At 58.0% G+C, this 16,496-nt stretch overlaps 2 protein-coding genes across 2 annotated transcripts; one reads left to right on the top strand and one right to left on the bottom strand.

The window, feature by feature from the left end:
- Window positions 1–249: 249 nt before the first annotated feature.
- NEURL2 (neuralized E3 ubiquitin protein ligase 2) lies at window positions 250–9,454 on the bottom strand. The gene is given in 4 exon segments (XM_087959083.1): window positions 250–641; window positions 8,306–8,957; window positions 8,959–9,313; window positions 9,349–9,454. Coding segments are annotated over 3 exon segments (786 nt in total). The 5' UTR covers window positions 8,977–9,313; window positions 9,349–9,454; the 3' UTR covers window positions 250–525.
- Window positions 9,455–9,987: 533 nt separating this feature from the next.
- CTSA (cathepsin A) lies at window positions 9,988–16,354 on the top strand. Its single transcript, XM_087959081.1, has 14 exons — window positions 9,988–10,298; window positions 10,379–10,490; window positions 10,746–10,796; window positions 10,937–11,023; window positions 11,109–11,264; window positions 11,650–11,741; window positions 11,848–11,932; window positions 12,036–12,124; window positions 12,276–12,354; window positions 13,135–13,280; window positions 13,366–13,441; window positions 14,132–14,221; window positions 15,367–15,471; window positions 15,950–16,354. The coding sequence occupies exons 1-14, from the start codon at window positions 10,123–10,125 to the stop codon at window positions 16,031–16,033; spliced, it is 1,428 nt and encodes a 475-aa protein (XP_087815207.1). The 5' UTR covers window positions 9,988–10,122; the 3' UTR covers window positions 16,034–16,354.
- Window positions 16,355–16,496: the final 142 nt, after the last annotated feature.

The raw sequence follows: 16,496 nt of genomic DNA, 5'->3' as shown, positions 1-16,496 counted from the left end.
TTTAACATTTTATTTGTTTCATCCATGCTTGCTTAAAATTGCAGTCAGGGTCCTCCCAGCCTTACGGGGGAAACCCTCCTTTGTCCAGCACTGAATATACCTGTGACAGAGAGAGCACCTGGACTATGCCTCTTTGTTCGTGCCAAACCACACCTGGTCCCTGCCTGCCAGGGTCTTCCCTGGAGGCTTACAAGAAGTGGGGTACCGAAGCCTGGAGGCGCTACAGAAATATCCTCACAGCCAGAACGGTGTCCTTTCCTTAAGGCGGCTTTTATTGAACACACGTGACGACTGACCCGGATCCTGTTCCGACTGACATGCGAGACATTCTCATGCTGAGCGCAGCGGGGCCCTGGCCTCCTGGCACCTTCTGGGCTGCTCCTGGGGCACGCAAGGTCCATTGGGGAGCGCCCCAGCAGAGGCGTCCCAGGGCTTGGCGTCCGCAGAATCGGCTGATGCTTCCAGCAGAACCAGCCCCGCCCAGAAAGACCCGTCAGGTGAGGCAGGTGTGCCTGGCCAGGTGCTTCATTCGTATTTGCAGAGGTTCTTCAGCAGCGGAGGCAGGTTCAGCCCGTCGATGGCCAGGCGGTGGCTGATGTGTCTCTGGATGGCCGTGCGGCAGAGGGTCTCCAGGGAGGGCACTGGGGGGTGGGGGGGGCGGAAGGAGAGGATTAGACCAACATAAGTGTGCAGAGAGGCAGCTTCTCTTAAACTAGCTTTAAAAAGGAGGGGCTAAACCAACAAAAGCGTGTGCTTTGTGCAGACCTAGTTAAAGCAGCTTAATACATGAAGTAAACCAACATAAATGTGCCACTTTGCAAACCCAGCTAAACCAGGTTAAGACACAAGGATTAGACCAAGATAAGTGTCTCCTTTGTGTAAACTGAGCTGCTGTGAGTTGCAGGAATGGTAAAATGCATATTTGGGGCTTGTGACTCTCAAGCAGCTGGTTTTTGTGCAACAGAAAAATAGAAGCTCTTGCTATTTTTCATTCTCTAATTCTCCCCTATAATAACAAAGCGAAACAAGAAGAGAGTTTTCAAACAGTAGGAAAAAAGGTGCTGAATCTCTAGAAACTAGAGTGCAGAGAAGCGCAACAAGATTACGCCAACAGATTACATTAACCTGTATGGTGAATGGTTGAGGGCATTTCTAATCGACCCAAGAGAAGGACGAGGGGTGATAGGACAGCAGGCTCCCAGTATCTGAGGGGCTGCCCCAAAGAAGGGGAGCCCTGAATCACTCACTGGGGGGGCTTTTGCCTTCAGAAGCTGTGGGGGCTCCATCGTGGGAGGCTGTCAAGAAGAAACTGCACAGCCCCTTGTCTCAATTGGTATAGGGTTTCCTGTTGAGCAGGGGGCTGGACTAGAAGACCTCCAGGGTCCCTTCCAACTCTGTTAGTCTAATCTAAAGGAGTAGAGAGCCAATGGGGCACAAAAGGCTTCCTCAGAGAAAAGGGGGGGGTGCCCCCTTGAGAAGAAGGCTCACTCTGAAATTCTATGGCCCCAGACCAGGATATCCGGTGGTGCTGGCTGGGGAATTCTGGGAGTTGAAGTCCACAAGTCTTAAAATTGCCAAGGTTGGACCCGCACCCCTGCCACAGAGCAAGAAGAGGACACCATCAGCCAGCCAGAAGGCAGGCAGCCTCACTGGGGAGGGGGCTGCCTTAGAAGCACAGGGGTAGCCTTGGGGGGCTTCTCCAGCCACCCAGCAGTCACCCGGCTTCAGGTTAATGGCCTCCCGTTCCTCCTCCCCTCACGTCCTTGACACACAGTAGATATCGCAGTGCCCCCCCAGGTCCGAGTCTTACCCCTCCCCCCCAGAGAGAAAAACATCACTTTGCAGAGTGAAAGCTGCTCCTGGACAGAGGCATTGCCTGGCCCAGCACCATGGGTTAGTGCGTCCTTCAGAGGGGGCAGGAGTGCAACGCCCAGGCCTGAGGAGAGGGGGCGGGGGGTTGAGCTGGTACATTGTTCCGGGGCCCAAGGAGCTCAAAGGGGGCCCATGAAGGTGGCAATTTTTAAAAAAAATTTACAAGACCAAATTTTGTAGCAAAACACTCCAAGGCTGGATCAAATCAACTCATTGGAGGGCAAATGGCAAGGAAGGAAGGAAGGAAGGAAGGAAGGAAGGAAGGAAGGAAGGAAGGAAGGAAGGAAGGAAGGAAGGAAGGAAGGAAGGAAGGAAGGAAGGAAGGAAGTTAGCTTAGTCAGAGGATCTGTGCGCCCTCCAGCTGTGCCAAAGGGCAACTGGCAAGAGGAATGGCTTTAAAACGCAGGAGGGTAAACCGGAGGGTGGGTGGCAAGGGAGTGTCACTTTTTCCCCATTCGTATAGACTAGAGCAGGGGTCTCCAAACTTGGCAGCTGGGGAATTCTGGGAGTTGAAGCCCTCCAGGCTTAGAGTTGCCAAGCTTGGACTAGAGTGAACCATTCTTCTCCCAGTCGGAAAAATAAACATCTACTTGTGGGCTGCGCAGACTCTGCTTCTCCATACTTCATGCTCACCCCCTCCCCGCTTCCCAATCTGCTTCACTGCCCTGGAAGCCCCCTCCCCCTTTTTAAATGAGCCTCTCAGGTGGTTAGGAGCAGGGGTGGGATTCTACAGGTTCGCACCTATTCGCTAGAACCGGTTGTTAACATTCTAAGCAGTTCGGAGAACCGCTTGTTGGAAGAAATTACTGGGCTAATCCTGTAAGGGAGGCAGGAAGGAAACATTCTGGTGTTGCTTACAGAAACTGCCTCTCCGTTAACCCTTATTACATTCTTGGCAGGACTAGTCTTCCTGCCTCTGGAATTTCTCTGGAGTTTTTTCCCCCTCCTTTGCTGGTACTTTGCTTGTGTGGAGGGACCATTCAAAGTTACAATGGCACTGAGAAACATGACTTATGACCGTTTTTCACACTTATGGCTGTTGCAGCATCCCCACAGTCATGAGAGGCCAGGTGAGGCAATGGTGCCTCGATGTGAGTGATGTTGAGTTGGCCATGCCCACCCAGTCACATGACCACCAAGCCATGCTCACCAACTAAGCCACACCCACAGAACAGGTTGTTAAACATTTTGAATCCCACCCCCGGTTAGGAGTGACGTCGGTGCAGGGAGGAAAGCGAAATCCACAGGGTGATGGGGAGGGGAGGAGTTAACTTAAGGTGCAGGTGAGGGGGCCCATATTAGTCTTGTTCCAGCACTTAATCATCCTCTCGGCGGCCCTGGCAACGCCTCCAGGGAGACCCAGTTGGGCTTGTCCAGCAGCCTCGGGAAGAGTCTCCTGGGGCCCACGCATGGATTAGGGCTGCCTGTGGGCAGCGGCGTCTCCGTCACGGCACCTTCGCCTCAGAGCAGCTGTTGCTCCCCAGAAGGATGCTGTGAGTGGAAGGCCTTCAAGAGACCGTCTCCTAGGGAGAAAGCCCATCCTTGACAGCTGGTGTCCAGCCCTTCCCTCCTCAGCAACCTCCATATCCAGAGACAGTCAAGGAGAGAAGCAACTTGGGATGCAGGAGGGATTTCCCAACAGGGAGAACCAACTACCCAGTGGAACGGCTGCCCTCCAGATGTTGTGGCTGCTTCACCACTGGAGATTTTTAAGAAGAGACCGGACAGCCACTTGTCTGAAAGGCTTGAGCAGGGAGAAGTGGACTAGAAGACCAAGTTAAAGATGAGCCAACAGTGTGCAGCAGTAGCCACAAAGGCTAATACAATCCTGGGTTGTATAAATGGAGGCATAGAATCAAAATCACATGAAGTATTAGTACCACTAGCCACAGCCTTAGCAAGTCCACACCTGGAATACTGCATCCAGGTGCAGTCAGCACATTAGAAAAAAGGTATTGGGACTTTGGGAAAAGTGCAAAGAAAAACAACTAAGACAATTAAAGGCCTGGAGACTAAAACATGCGAAGAACAGTTGCAGGATTTGGGTTTGGCCAGTCTAGAGGAGAGAAGGGGACATGATAGGAGTCTTCCAGTATTTGAGGGGCTGCCACAAAAAAGAGGAAGGAGTCCACCTGTTTCCCAAAGCCCCTGAAGGCAGGACAAGAAACAATGGGTGGAAACTAATCCAAGAGAGGAAGCAACTTGGGATGCAGGAGAAACTTCCTGACAGAACAATCAACCAAAGGAACAGCTTGCCACCAGAAGTTGTAGGTGCTTCATCAATGGAGGTTTTGAAGAAAAGACCGGACAGCCATTTGTCTGAAATTGTATAGATCTCCTGGTTGAACAGGGGGCTGCACTAGAAGACCTCTAAGGTCCCAGTTCTGTTCTGAGTAATTTGGCTGCTGAAATGCTTTTCCTTCCCTTCCTCTTGAATTGGGTTCCTGGGAAATCCTAGATGATTCTTCCAAACTCTGTCTGGAAGGCCCAAATCACCCCACACCCTTTTCAGAAATTCTCCTGGAGATTGAAAAATATCACGCAGCTGTTGTGTTCGTCCTGTTTATCCTGTGTAACCTTATCCCTCAGGAATAATTTCCAAAAATAGTTTTGTTAATCTGTTGTGGTAACAGCAACGCCAAGAGGATTGGGCACCTGGGAAAGGGAGCTAATGCAGGGTGAAACCGTGCGCCGCAGTGAATCTCCTGGATGTTAAGGTGACACAAAATTGTTTGTCTGCATTCTTTCTTGCAACTGCTACAAAGAGCTGCTATTTGGCTTTTCACGTTTGCTCAAAATCTTTCAGGAATGGGGATAACAGAGTAACAGCACATCAGAGTTGGAAGGGACCTCGGAGGTCTTCTAGTCCAACCCCCGATCAGGCAGGAAACCCTCTACCACTCCAGACAAATGGCTGTCTGGTCCGTTGTTGAAAACCTCCAGTGATGGAGCACCCACAAGTTCTAGAGGCAAGCTGTTCCACGGGTTAACTGTTCTCCCCATCAGGAAATTACAGGCTGGGTTTCTCCTCGGTTCGTTTCCATCCATTGCTTCTTATTCTGCCCTCAGGTGCTCTGGATCTTAGGTTGGCCCCCCTTCTTATATTTGTGGGGCTCCTACAAAGAGGAGGGGGGGGGTTCAAACTATTTCCCAAAGCACCAGAAGGCAAGACAGGAAACTATGGATGGAAACTAATCACAGAGACAAGCAACCTAGAATTAAGGAGGACCTTCCTAAGAGGGAGGACGATTCTCCCGTGGAACTGCTTGCCACCAGAGGACGTGGCTGCTCCATCCCTGGGGTTTTTAAGAAGAGACTGGACAGTCATGTGACTGACGTGGCATAGGGTCTCCTGCTAGAGCAGGGGGCTGGACTAGAGGGCCTCAGAAGCCCCTCCCAAATGTATCATTCTACGTTCTTTGTGGCAACCCCTCAGATATTGGAAGAGTTCAATCCTTCGTCCTTCTCTTCGCTCGGCTAGACATACCCAATTCCTGCAACTATTCCAATCTGCTTCTTCACTTCCCAAGTCCACGCCAACTCGGTTCAAGCCAATCCCCTTCCTCCCCATTTACTAGCCCCCGCTCCCCCCAAGCCATTTTCTTTCTTTCATTTCCAATTCCTGCTTTTTTCCATTTTCTCCTCCTGCGAGTCCCATGGCCTGAGCCACCCACTCACTCAAGAAAGATAAATGGTTTGCTAAATGTCCATGGAGATTCCCAGGTCATGGTTATCCTGAAGGTGCTTTTTCAAGTGTCAATCCTTCCATTCCCCCCCGCCCCCCCATTCAGTCAGAACTGAAGCAGCCTCTTGGATGAGAAGCAAAACGTCTTCAGAGAAAAACAATCCGGTTGCCTCTTGGAAAAAAAAAAAGCACCTTTGGGACAAATTGTTCGCCTTTAACGATCTCCTCTTAAGGCCCAGCCAGTTGATGGGACAGGTACAGCGTGAGCCATGCAGGCTCTTGCAAAGATTCCCTTAGGAGCCCCGCTAAGAGTAAGGGAACGGAATTTCTCCATGTTAAACATTAAAACAGGTAAAACGTTGAGGCTGAAAAGGGGCCGTGCGGAAAAGAAGGAAGACGGCAGACCAGGCCACGCTGCTGCTGTCACCTGCATTTTAAGGGAAGCAACCCACACCCTTAAACTGGGACACCCTGTCCTTTTTCTTCCCTGGGATTTGAGTGGTTCTGCAGCAATTACTCTGGGATGGGAAAATGAAACATAAGTGAGTCATCAGGTTTGGAGAAATACTAGGCAATTAGAGATAAATGTGTTTACTCCTTTCTAATTATTGTTTTATCCATCAATCAAGCCATTTGAAAGTAAAGCCAAGATGGTTGGTAAAACCATCAAAATAGCCAAGCGCATTAAGACGCATCTCTCTCTCTTCCTAACTCCCTCCGAGCAGCCCCCGGTGTGAAATGGCTGGGCTCATCCAGAGTCCTCTGGAAGTTTCTGTGGGCAGACCTCCAGCACGGGTGTTTCTTCAGCCAGCTTGCTATCGGCTGCCATAGTAACCAGGAGGGGGTGGCTCAGGTATTTGGGATGGGGAAGTGAGCTGGGGTAGCTGCACGAGAACTGAAAGGGAGGTCTTGCACTCATGGATTATGGCGCTGCTGAGTGGAGTTGTTTACATGCCATCAAAACCAACTGCCCAGAGACTCCAGGTGCAAGAAATACCTGAAGAGGAGCTTTCCCCTAACATCATACTGGATGTTGATTGGATTCTCAGGGCCGGACCCTGGGGGGAGGGATTTGGGATGAGCCCAGCCCCTTCACGCCTGGGGGCTCTGGGGGAGGGGCTAGTAAATGGAGAGGAAGGGGATTGGTTTGAACTGAGTAGCATCCAGTTTTGGTCACCACACAATAAAAAAGATGTTGAGACTCTAGAAAAAGCAGACAAAACATATGAAGAATGGAATTGCAGGAACTGGGCCTGGCTAGTCTAGGGAAGAGAAGGACCAGGGGAGACAGGATATAGCGGTCTTCCAATATTTGAAGGGCTGCCACAGAGAGGAGGAAGGGATCAAGCTATTTTCTAAAGCGCCTGTAGGCCAGACAAGGAATAATGGATGGAAACTGAACAAGCAGAGATTCAACCTGGAAACAAGGAGAAACTTTCTGACAGTGGAGAACAATCAACCAAAGGAACAGAAGTTGCCTTCGGAGGTTGTGGGAGCTTCATCCCTGGAGGCTTCCAAGAAGAGATTGGACTGCCATTTGTCAGAAATGGTGTAGGGTCTCCCACTTGGGTGCGGGGGGTTAGACTAGATGACCTACAAGGTCCCTTCCAACTCTGATTATCTGTTCTCTGTTAAGATACCAGAATATGGTCTGATCCTTGGTTGTGGGACCACAATAATCCCTGGTATGCTTAAAGCAGGGGTCTCCAAACCTGGCACCTTTAAGACCTGTGGACTTCAACTCCCAGATATCCTCACCCCTGGGAGTTGAAGTCCACAGGTCTTAAAGTTGCCAAGTTTGGAGACCTCTGGCCTAAAGCATCCTTCAGCCCTCTTCTCGAAGCACCTGGACCAGGCCTGCCCTTGCAATCTTTCCATCAAAGCCCTTTAGGACTATCGGTAATCTCTGGCGTGGGTGGAGGCGGCTTTACTCAAAGTAGCCCGATGAGGAGATGACAGAAGCAAGAACTTCCTGCTTCCGTTGTGGTTGGGTTGTTGTGGTGTGTCTGAGCGCCGCTGACGGCTCCTCTTCACAGAGCTGCACCACGGGCAGGCAAACCCTCTGACTTCCTGTTCCCGGCGCAGGCGATCTCCTTCCTCCAGGACGAAGACGTCCCCCACAGCTGCCCAGCTTTGGCCCTGGGGAAAACGCCAGGTTCGGGCTGGGTTCTCTCGCTGGCAACGCATCCCAGCCTCGCCTGGGCTAACTCAGAATAAAAAGCGCTGGAAGGGACCCCGGAGGTCTTCTAGTCCAACCCCCTGCTCAAGCAGGAGGCCCTATAGTACCGTTCCAGATAAGTGGCGGTCCAGTCCCATCAAAACCTCCAGGGACGGAGCAGCCACAACTTCTGGAGGCAACTTCTCTCCCGCTGCTGGTTAATGGTTCTCACTCTCAGGAAGCGTCTCCTGAACTCCTGGTTGCTTCTCTCCTCGACTTGAGTTTCCGCCCGTGGTTTCTTGTCCTGCCCTCTGGGGCTTTGGAGAAGAGGCGGACCCTCCTCTTCTCTGGGGCAGCCCCTCCGATACTGAACCACTGCGGCCTCCTCACTCTTTTCACTGAATTGGACAGACCCAATTCCTGTAACCCCTCTTTGTGCTCCGCGTGGAGTCAAAGGGGCCAAGCTGGACCCCACAGACCGGTCCTACTTCTAGCCTACCAGCAGCCCCACTGTTGGCCGGGTTAGCGAGGCTCAAGGGGGGGGGAATCTAAGGGGGCGGTGTTCCCTGGACAGACTGCGCAATACCTACAGCCGTATTCCACCTGGATGATTCGGACGCTCTTGGTGGAAGCAAAGATGTCAACCACGGCATAGAGGGGCCGGGACCCGGGCAGCCCCCGGGCGCTGGGCCCCATGTCTTCCCCGTTGATGACGATGTGCATGTCGGCCGTCCCGTCCGGCTGCGGCGTGAACAGCACCCCGATGCGGCTCTTGCGGGCCGTGGGCGGCAGCACGTTGGCTTTGTACAGCTCGTCCAGGATGTGGCTGTAGCGGCCCGGCCGGCTCCGGCCCACCAGCTTGTCGCGGGGGATGCGGACTTGCTCGATGAGCAGGTGGGGGCCGCAGAGGAGCCCCCGCCCGCCGGCCGGCGCCTCGCTCACGCGGTTGTGGTTGCGCGTGATGGCGAAGACCCAGCTGTCGCCCAGGCTGACCAGGTCCGGGAGCGAGTACTCGGGCACGGCGGCCAGGCTGCGGGGGTCGTGGGCGGTGAGCCCCACGCGCAGGTGGCCGCACCAGCCCGGCTCCTTCTCCTCGATCTCCACCAGGAAGATCTGGCCGGGCTCCAGCGGCCGGTGGCTGAAGCACAGCCCGTGCGCGAAGCTCTCCACGCGGGTGGCCCGCGTGCGGGAGGCGTCCAGGCACACGTGGGCCCCGTGGACCCCGTGGAAGCGCGTGGGGGTCGTGCCGCGCAGCCGCCATCTCGGATCCGGCCGGCCGCAGCCCAGGCTATTTTAAGGGGGCGGCCGCCCCCCTGGGACGCCCGGCTCCAAAGAGGGAGAGCGGCAGCCGGGCGGGTCCTAGTGCCCGGCGCGACTGCCGCCCGCCAAGGGGGGCCGGGCAGGAATCGGCCCGCGCGAAAGCAGCCCGAACGTCGGAAAGGCGATCCGGCCCGGGCGCCGGGAGCAGCACATGCAGCTCGGACACGCCGCCGGCGCTCAGAGCGGCCCGGCCCGGCCGCCTCCTCGCCCAAGCAGGCCGCCCCCTCCAACCCCGCAGCCTCCCTGCGCCCGATCCGCGGGCTTCCGGGGGCCCCGCTCTTGCACGCCCCCCGCCACTCTGGGCCGACCGGACTCGGGTAGCTGTGCGGCCCCCGGTCCCGTCTGTGCTGCGAGGCGGCCCAAAGCAGCCCTCCCCAGCCGCGGTGGGCCTCGGTCGGCAGCCGCTTCCGCCAGAGCCTCCCGCTCCGCCACCCGTCCAGCGCCGGCCGGAGAAGCCGGGCAAGGCCGGTTCGGAGCCCCCGCGGGGAGGTTGAGACCGGCCGCCGCCCAACCCGCCGCGCGGCAAAGAGAGCGGCGCCCCGCCCGGCTCCCCCGCCATCCCGCCCCGCCTCCGGGGCTTCTGGGGCGCAACGGGGCAGCGGCTCCTCCGGGCCAGGCCGGCGCGGGGGGGGAGGGCGGGGGGTCCGCAGGGCGCTTCGCTCCGGGGAATCCCGGCCGCCGCTCAGCTCGGCTCAGGCCGCAGCCGCCGCCGCCGCCGCCCCCTCCTCCTCCTCCTCCCCGGCGGGGCGGGGCGAAGTGGCGCGCCGGCCCGATTGGCCGCTGCTGGCTCCGGCCCCGCCCCGCCCGTCAAGTGACCGGGGCCCGGCGGGGAGCGGCAGTCACGTGCGCCCGGTTGCCGCTGCTGGTGCCGCTGCCGCTGCCGCCGCCGGAGCCCGAGGAGCCCCCGCCCGCCCGCCTGCCCGCCTGCCCGCCCGTGGCCAAGTGAGCTCCGCCGGGACGGCCCGGGACCGCCGCTGCCGGGACCCCGCGGGCTCCGCTCCGGAGGGATTGGGGGCGGGAGGCTCCTCCCGGCGGAGCCCCCGAGGGCGCCTGACCGCCCGCCCTGCGCTCCCTCCCTTCCCCGCAGATGGCTCTCCCGCTGCCGCTGCCGCTGCTCCTCCTGGCCGCCGCCGCCGCCGCCTGGTCGGGCTCGCCGTCGTCCAAGTTCGCCATCGACTTCCTGCCGGGGCTGGCCAAGCAGCCGGCCTTCGAGCAGTACACGGGCTACCTGAGCGTGGACGGAGACCAGCACCTGCACTACTGGTGGGCTGGCGGCGGGGGGGGGCGGAGGGGAGGGGGCTGGCAGCCGGGCGGCCCCTCCGACCGCGGCTTCCTCTCCGCAGGTTCGTGGAGGCGGAGGAGGCGGATGCGGAGAAGCCGCTGGTGCTCTGGCTGAACGGGGGTCCCGGCTGCAGCTCCATCGCCGGCCTTCTGACCGAGCACGGGCCTTTCAGGGTCGGTCGCCCCGCTCCCGCGCGCCCCCGGGCTCCGTGGGGGGAGGCGGGCGGGAGCCGCGGGGCCACTTCCCTCCCTGCCGGTGTGCCGAGGCCCCGGCTCCCTTGTGTCCCGGGCATTTGTGAGGTCACACTCCCCCCCTGCGACGGTTGCCTCCCTCAGGAGGGGCTCTTGGGCAGAGAGCCTGGTCCTGGGGCAAAGGCCGTGGGCATCCGGGGGGGTCTCCCCTGAGGAGGGTCCCTTGTTCCCCTTTAGGTCCAGCCAGATGGAGTCACCTTGAAGTACAATGACTATGCCTGGAATAAGGTGAGCCCACCCCCCACCCCCCCAGCCCTGAAAGCTTGGCTGGAGCATCTCCTGCCCACCCGCACCCAGAGGGCATGAGAGGCAGGGGCAAGATAACACCCCTCCCCCACGGAGCCTGACCCCCCCTTGTCTCCCTCCAGCTCGCTCACATCCTCTACCTGGAGTCCCCAGTCGGTGTCGGCTACTCCTACTCGGATAGCCAAGACTACCAAACCAACGACACAGAGGTGGGTGCCGACCCTTGTCCCCTGCCCTCGTTTACCCTGGCCTGCCCGCTGGTGCCTGGCACGTGCCCTCTCTCTGCCCCCGCAGGTGGCCCGCGTCAACTACCTGGCCCTGAAAGAGTTCTTCAACCTGTTCCCGGAGCACCTGCCCAAAGACCTCTACCTGGCTGGAGAGAGCTATGGCGGGATCTACATCCCCACCCTGGCCCAGTGGGTCATGCAGGACGCCAGCCTCAACTTGAAGGTGGGTGTGGCCCTGGGGGAGGCTCCGGGGAGCCTGGCATTAAGTGGGCAGGGATGGAAGGGGGGGGAGCGGCCGCAGGGGAGCCCAGGGGAATCGCCCCCGGCCCTGGGCAGCGCTGCAGAGGTGGAGAGTGGCAAAACTGGATCTCTGCCCGGCAGCAGAAGCTGCGCAGCTGCTGTTCCTCCCTTGACCTGCTTGTTTGGGGAAGGGAAACCAGGGGGGAGGGGCAGCCGCCTCCATTTCCCTGCCATCCGGGGGTGGGGGGGCAGCACCAGGGGGGACCTGACCGCCAAGAGCAAGTCAACTCCTCTCGTCTTGGGCATTGGGGGCAGGAGGGAAATGGGGGCGAGGGGCTTCTGGAGGTCACTGGACGTGTGTCTTTCAGGGCCTCTCGGTGGGCAACGGGCTCTCCTCCTACGAGACCAACGACAACTCCCTGGTCTACTTCGCCTACTACCACGGCCTCCTGGGGAACCAGTGAGTCTCTGCCCCCCCCCGGGAGGGGGCGTGTCCTGGGAGGGGCTGGTGCTGCGGCCCCAGGGGCAGCTGAGACACGCACACCCACCCGGCTTCCCCTCCACAGGCTCTGGGGCGACCTGCAGCGCTTCTGCTGCTCTGGAGAAAAGTGCAACTTCCACAAAAACCCGAATCTGAACTGCACGGCTGCTGTGAGTGGGGGGAACCCTGGCAGGCCGGGGAGGGGGGAGACGAGACATGGGGGTGGGGTGGAGGGGAGCCCTTGAGGTCATCCGGCTCTCTTGCTCCTCGCAGATGATGGAGGTGATCCACATTGTGGACGAATCTGGCCTCAATATCTACAACCTCTATGCCCCCTGCGCTGGGGGTGCCGGGAAATTCAGGTGAGTGCCTTGCGGTTTGCAGGCCGCCCCCCTTTCCTCCCCCTCCCCCCAGTCCCTCGGCCCCTGGCAGTGTCAGGCGGGGCTCTGCCAAGGTGGAGGAGGCGGGTGAGGGAGGCTGGGAAGGCCTGAGCGGCCCTTGTCCACCTTGCAGCTACCTGGATGGGACCCTTGTGACTCACGACCTGGGCAACCGCTTCTACTGGCACCCCCTGCGCAGCCTTTGGAGGGAGGTGAGCAGAAGCGGCCGCTTGGGGCGCGAGGACGGCCGGGCTGGCCTGGGCACGAGCCCTGCTGGGGAAGATGGGTTGGGGGGTCCCTGGGGACGCCCAGGAGGGGTCTCATTCAGGGCGGGAGACTCTCTTGGGGACACAAGCCACCTTGCTAGAAACGCCCAACTGACACGGCCTGAGAAAGCAGAGCGAAGGTTTTGTGCGCTTCTGTGGGCCCCCTCGACAGCCCCCACCCCCCAAACTCGGGCAGCCGTGGATTTAAGTCAATTCCCCAGAACCCAGGAGGGGGGGAGGGGGGGAAGCAAAGGCTCTGAGCATCTCAGATGCTTTCCCCTCTCCTTTGAAGGCCTGAACGCAGCTGAGGGAGGGAGGAATGAAGTGAATGAATGAATGAAGTGAATGAATGAATGAATGAATGGTGAGTGAGTGAGTGAGTGAATAAAGTGAATGAATGAATGAATGAAATGAATGAATGAATAAATGAAGTGAATGAATGAATAAATGAGTGAATGAATGAATGAATAAATGAAGTGAATGAATAAATGAATGAAGTGAATGAATGAATGAATGGTGAGTGAGTGAATGAATGAATGAATGAATGAGTGAATGAATGAATAAAGTGAATGAATGAAATGAATGAATGAATGAATGAAGTGAATGAATGAATGGTGAGTGAGCGAGTGAGCGAATGAAGTGAGTGAATGAATGAAATGAGCGGGTGAATGGAGACGCTCCTTGGGGGAGCCTCCTGGAGCAGCCGCTGTGCTTGGAATCCCTCAGAATCTGCTGAACCTGGGGGTGACCAAGCAGGTGCGGCTGGACCCCCCCTGCATCAACACCACCGGCCTCACCCGCTACCTGAACGACCCCCAGGTGCGCCACGCGCTGCACATTCAGGACGACGCCCCGGCCTGGGAGATCTGCAGGTGAGTGGGGGGGGGCAGCCCCAGAGGCATCCAGGGAGGGGGCCCCCTTGGTAGACCACCTGCTAATCGGGGCCCCTTTTTCCAGCTTTACAGTCAGCCGGGGTTACAAGCGCCTCTACACCGAGATGAACGACCAGTACCTGAAGCTGCTCAGCACTGGGGTGAGTTGCTGGGCGGGGGTGCGGGAGTGCTCCTTGCTGTCCTGCCCCCTCCCCTACCAGGCTGGCCCTTCCTCCGGGCCCTGACTAACCCTGGCTGGCTTCTAGAATAGAATAGAGTTGGAAGGGACCCTGGAGGTCTCTAGTCCAGCCCCCATCTCAAGCAGGAGACCCTATCCCATTTCAGACAAGTGACTGTCCAGTCTCTTCTTGAAGACCTCCAGGGATGGAGCCCCCACAGCTTCTGGTGGCAAGCAGTTCCACTGGTTACTTGTTCTTGCTGTCGGGAACTTCCTCCTTCATTCCAGGTTGCTTCTTTCCTTGGTTGGCTTCCATCTGTTGCTTCTTTCTCCTGCCTTCAGGGGCTTTGGAGAAGAGGTGGACCCCCTCTTCTTCTGGGGCAGCCCCTTCAATACTGGAAGGCTGCTATCCTGTCCCCGTCCCCCGTCCCCCCCCCCCGCCGGTCCTCCTTCTTTTCTCTAGACTGTCCAAACCCAAATCCTGCAGCTGTTCTTCGTATGTTTTAGTCTCCGGGCCTTTAATCGCCGTAGTTGCTCTTCTCTGCCCTTTTTCCAAAGTCCCAACCTCTTTTTTTTGTGATTTGTGGTGACCGAAATTGCTTGCAGTGTATTCCAGGTGTGGCCTCCCTGAGGCTTTATAAAGCGGCACTAATTCCCCACCTGATCTCTGCAGAAATACCGCATCTTGCTGTACAACGGGGATGTGGACATGGCCTGCAACTTCCTGGGGGACGAATGGTTCGTGGAGTCCCTGCAGCAGAAGGTGGGCTGTGCTGGGGGGGCTCTTGAGGGGAAAGCCCCCCTGTCAGGATGCCGGCAGTGACCCATGAGCCTCGAGCCAAACTTCCAAAACCTCAAAAGGCTTTATTGGGAGTTAACATGTCCGGCACTGCCTGGGTGCAGCCGACTCTGAGACACATAATTCATTGTTACCCTTGACCTTGGTTTCCCCTCCCACACACACCCCCGGGTGTATCATAATTCATATCCTCCAATGGGACACATCCATAGCCCAGAGTCATCAATCAGGCTCTCCAGTTTGAATCAGAAACTTCAGTCCCCTAGTTAGTATCTTTGAAAACATTTGTGGAATGCACTTTCGGTTGGCAAACTGCTGCACTGCTCCCCCCTCCCTTTCTGTGGGCAACTCTAAAAAGACCCTAGAAATATTTGATGAGCGGACACCCCCTCTCCCTCCCACACCCCTGGTTCCCGGCTGTGTGGGGAGGGGACCAAACCTGGCACCCCCTGCTGGCCTGCCCTCTGCTGTGCCCTGGGCAGGGTCGCACCCGGCCCGTCTCTTTGGAAGGAGCCCCTCGCTCCACCTCAACTTCACCACCACTATTGAGCCCCAAATTTCTGTCACAAAGCAAGACAGTTGTTAAGTGAGGTTTGGCCCATTTTGCGCCTTCCTTGTTCATGGCGGCGAAGTGGCTTCCCTGTGGGCTCCGATGGTCAGTCGGCCGCAAAAGGGGCTCGCGTGAGCCCTGGACGCTGTGGCCGTCGTAAACAGGAAGCTGTTTTGCATCCAGATTTTGATCCCGTGGTCATGGGGAGGCCACAAAGGGGTGAGGACCGGCCCTCAATCCCATCGCTCAGTCCTGCTGTATCGGGGGCTGCCTGGGCACAGAGCCACTTGCTCAGTAAATAAAGAGAACAGGAAAACAGACTGTCCCGCAGCCCCTCCCCCTCTGGGTTGGGGGACGCAGGGGAGGCAACGGGGCTCAGGGATTCGGGGGGGGGGGGCACAGCCTCCTTCCGTGGGGATTCCTCGCCTAACTCCCCCTGGGACCCTCCCCGTCGGGCCAGGCTGGGTGCTGCCTGCCCCTCCTCTGTGCTTCCCCTCTGGAAGCCCAGAGACCCTCACAGCTGCCCCCCCCCCCCCGCCCGGGGTCCTCTTGCCGGCAGGTGGAGGTGGCCCGGAGGTCCTGGATCTTCAAGGACGAGGACGGCCAGGATCAGATCGGGGGCTTCGTGAAGGAGTTCGCCAACATTGCCTTCCTCACCATCAAGGTAGAGTGGGGAGGGGTCTCGCAAGAGCCCAGCTCGCCCTCCCCTCCCAGAGTCTGTCCACCCTGGTGAAATGCAGCCAAAGAAACTCCTGGGATGCGACCCAGAGCGTCCATCCCGTCCCTGAGAATTCCGCATGGGCCCAGGAGGAGCAAAGCCAGTTCTAAAGTTTTCGCGCGAGAACCAAGCATATAAACTCCCCTTTTCTCCCTGGACCTCCCCACATCCCCTCGTCCACCAATCAACGGCCTTGATTTTGTTTGGGGAACAATCTGAGCGCCTCGAAGCTGTTTCCCAGGGTTTGACCTTGGGGAGTTGGGACTGTCCCGGGCAACCGGTGGCTCCCTGACATTCCTCCATCCCCTTTCCCCCCCCATCCTCTGAATGCCTTCCCATACTTTCCCTCCCCCCTCCCTGCTTCTGCTGTGCGTGGCGAGTCAGCCGTGAGCCTCCCACCGCTTCCTCTCTCTCCCTTCCACAGGGTGCCGGCCACATGGTGCCCACCGACCAGCCACGGGCAGCCTTCAACATGATGCAGCGGTTCCTCAACCGGCAGCCCTTCTAGGCCCGGGAGCAGCGCCTTTCCTGGGGAGACCAGCCCCCTCCCGCTGCCGCATGGCTGCAAAGAGCGGCTCCTGACCGGCCTTGGGTGGGATTCTGGAGGGTCTCTGGCCCTGGGCAGGTCCTCTGGCAGGGCCCTGTCTCCCCTCGCCCTTCTCTGCGCATTTGCACTGTCCTCAGGGAGGAAGCAGGTCCCCTCGGTGGTGGGGGGTGCGTTTCTCAGCCTTCATTCCGGCGGCTCTTGCAGGAGGAACTCGACGGGGGTCAAGAGCAGCCAGGTTCTCTTTCCTGGTCCAAGCAAGCGATTAAACTCTTATTTTTCTACTGGAAAAGGAGTGGGGCGATCTGTGGGGAAGCGGCAGGGCTGGGTCTGGGGGCTCGGGGTCTTCCAGAAGCAGAGCTGGTGCTCCCATCACTGGAGGCTTTGAGGAGGAGACTGGGCAGCCATTTGGCCCTAATGGGGTCTA

The sequence above is a fragment of the Notechis scutatus genome, chromosome 3, assembly GCF_049901735.1.
Source record: "Notechis scutatus isolate UNSWTSFEM ecotype Mainland chromosome 3, rNotScu1.2, whole genome shotgun sequence".
In the NCBI taxonomy this organism is placed as follows: Eukaryota; Metazoa; Chordata; class Lepidosauria; order Squamata; family Elapidae; genus Notechis; species Notechis scutatus.
The sequence above is the reverse complement of the archived record's forward strand: the minus strand, read 5'-3'. Positions and strand labels throughout refer to the sequence as shown.

Bases quoted from the DNA above. Each gene is read 5' to 3' on its own strand.
- CTSA (XM_087959081.1), top strand. From the start codon at position 10,123: ATGGCTCTCCCGCTGCCGCTGCCGCTGCTCCTCCTGGCCGCCGCCGCC. The intron at 10,299-10,378 runs GTGGGCTGGCGG...TCCTCTCCGCAG, and splicing joins GACCAGCACCTGCACTACTG to GTTCGTGGAGGCGGAGGAGG. The intron at 10,491-10,745 runs GTCGGTCGCCCC...GTTCCCCTTTAG, and splicing joins CCGAGCACGGGCCTTTCAGG to GTCCAGCCAGATGGAGTCAC.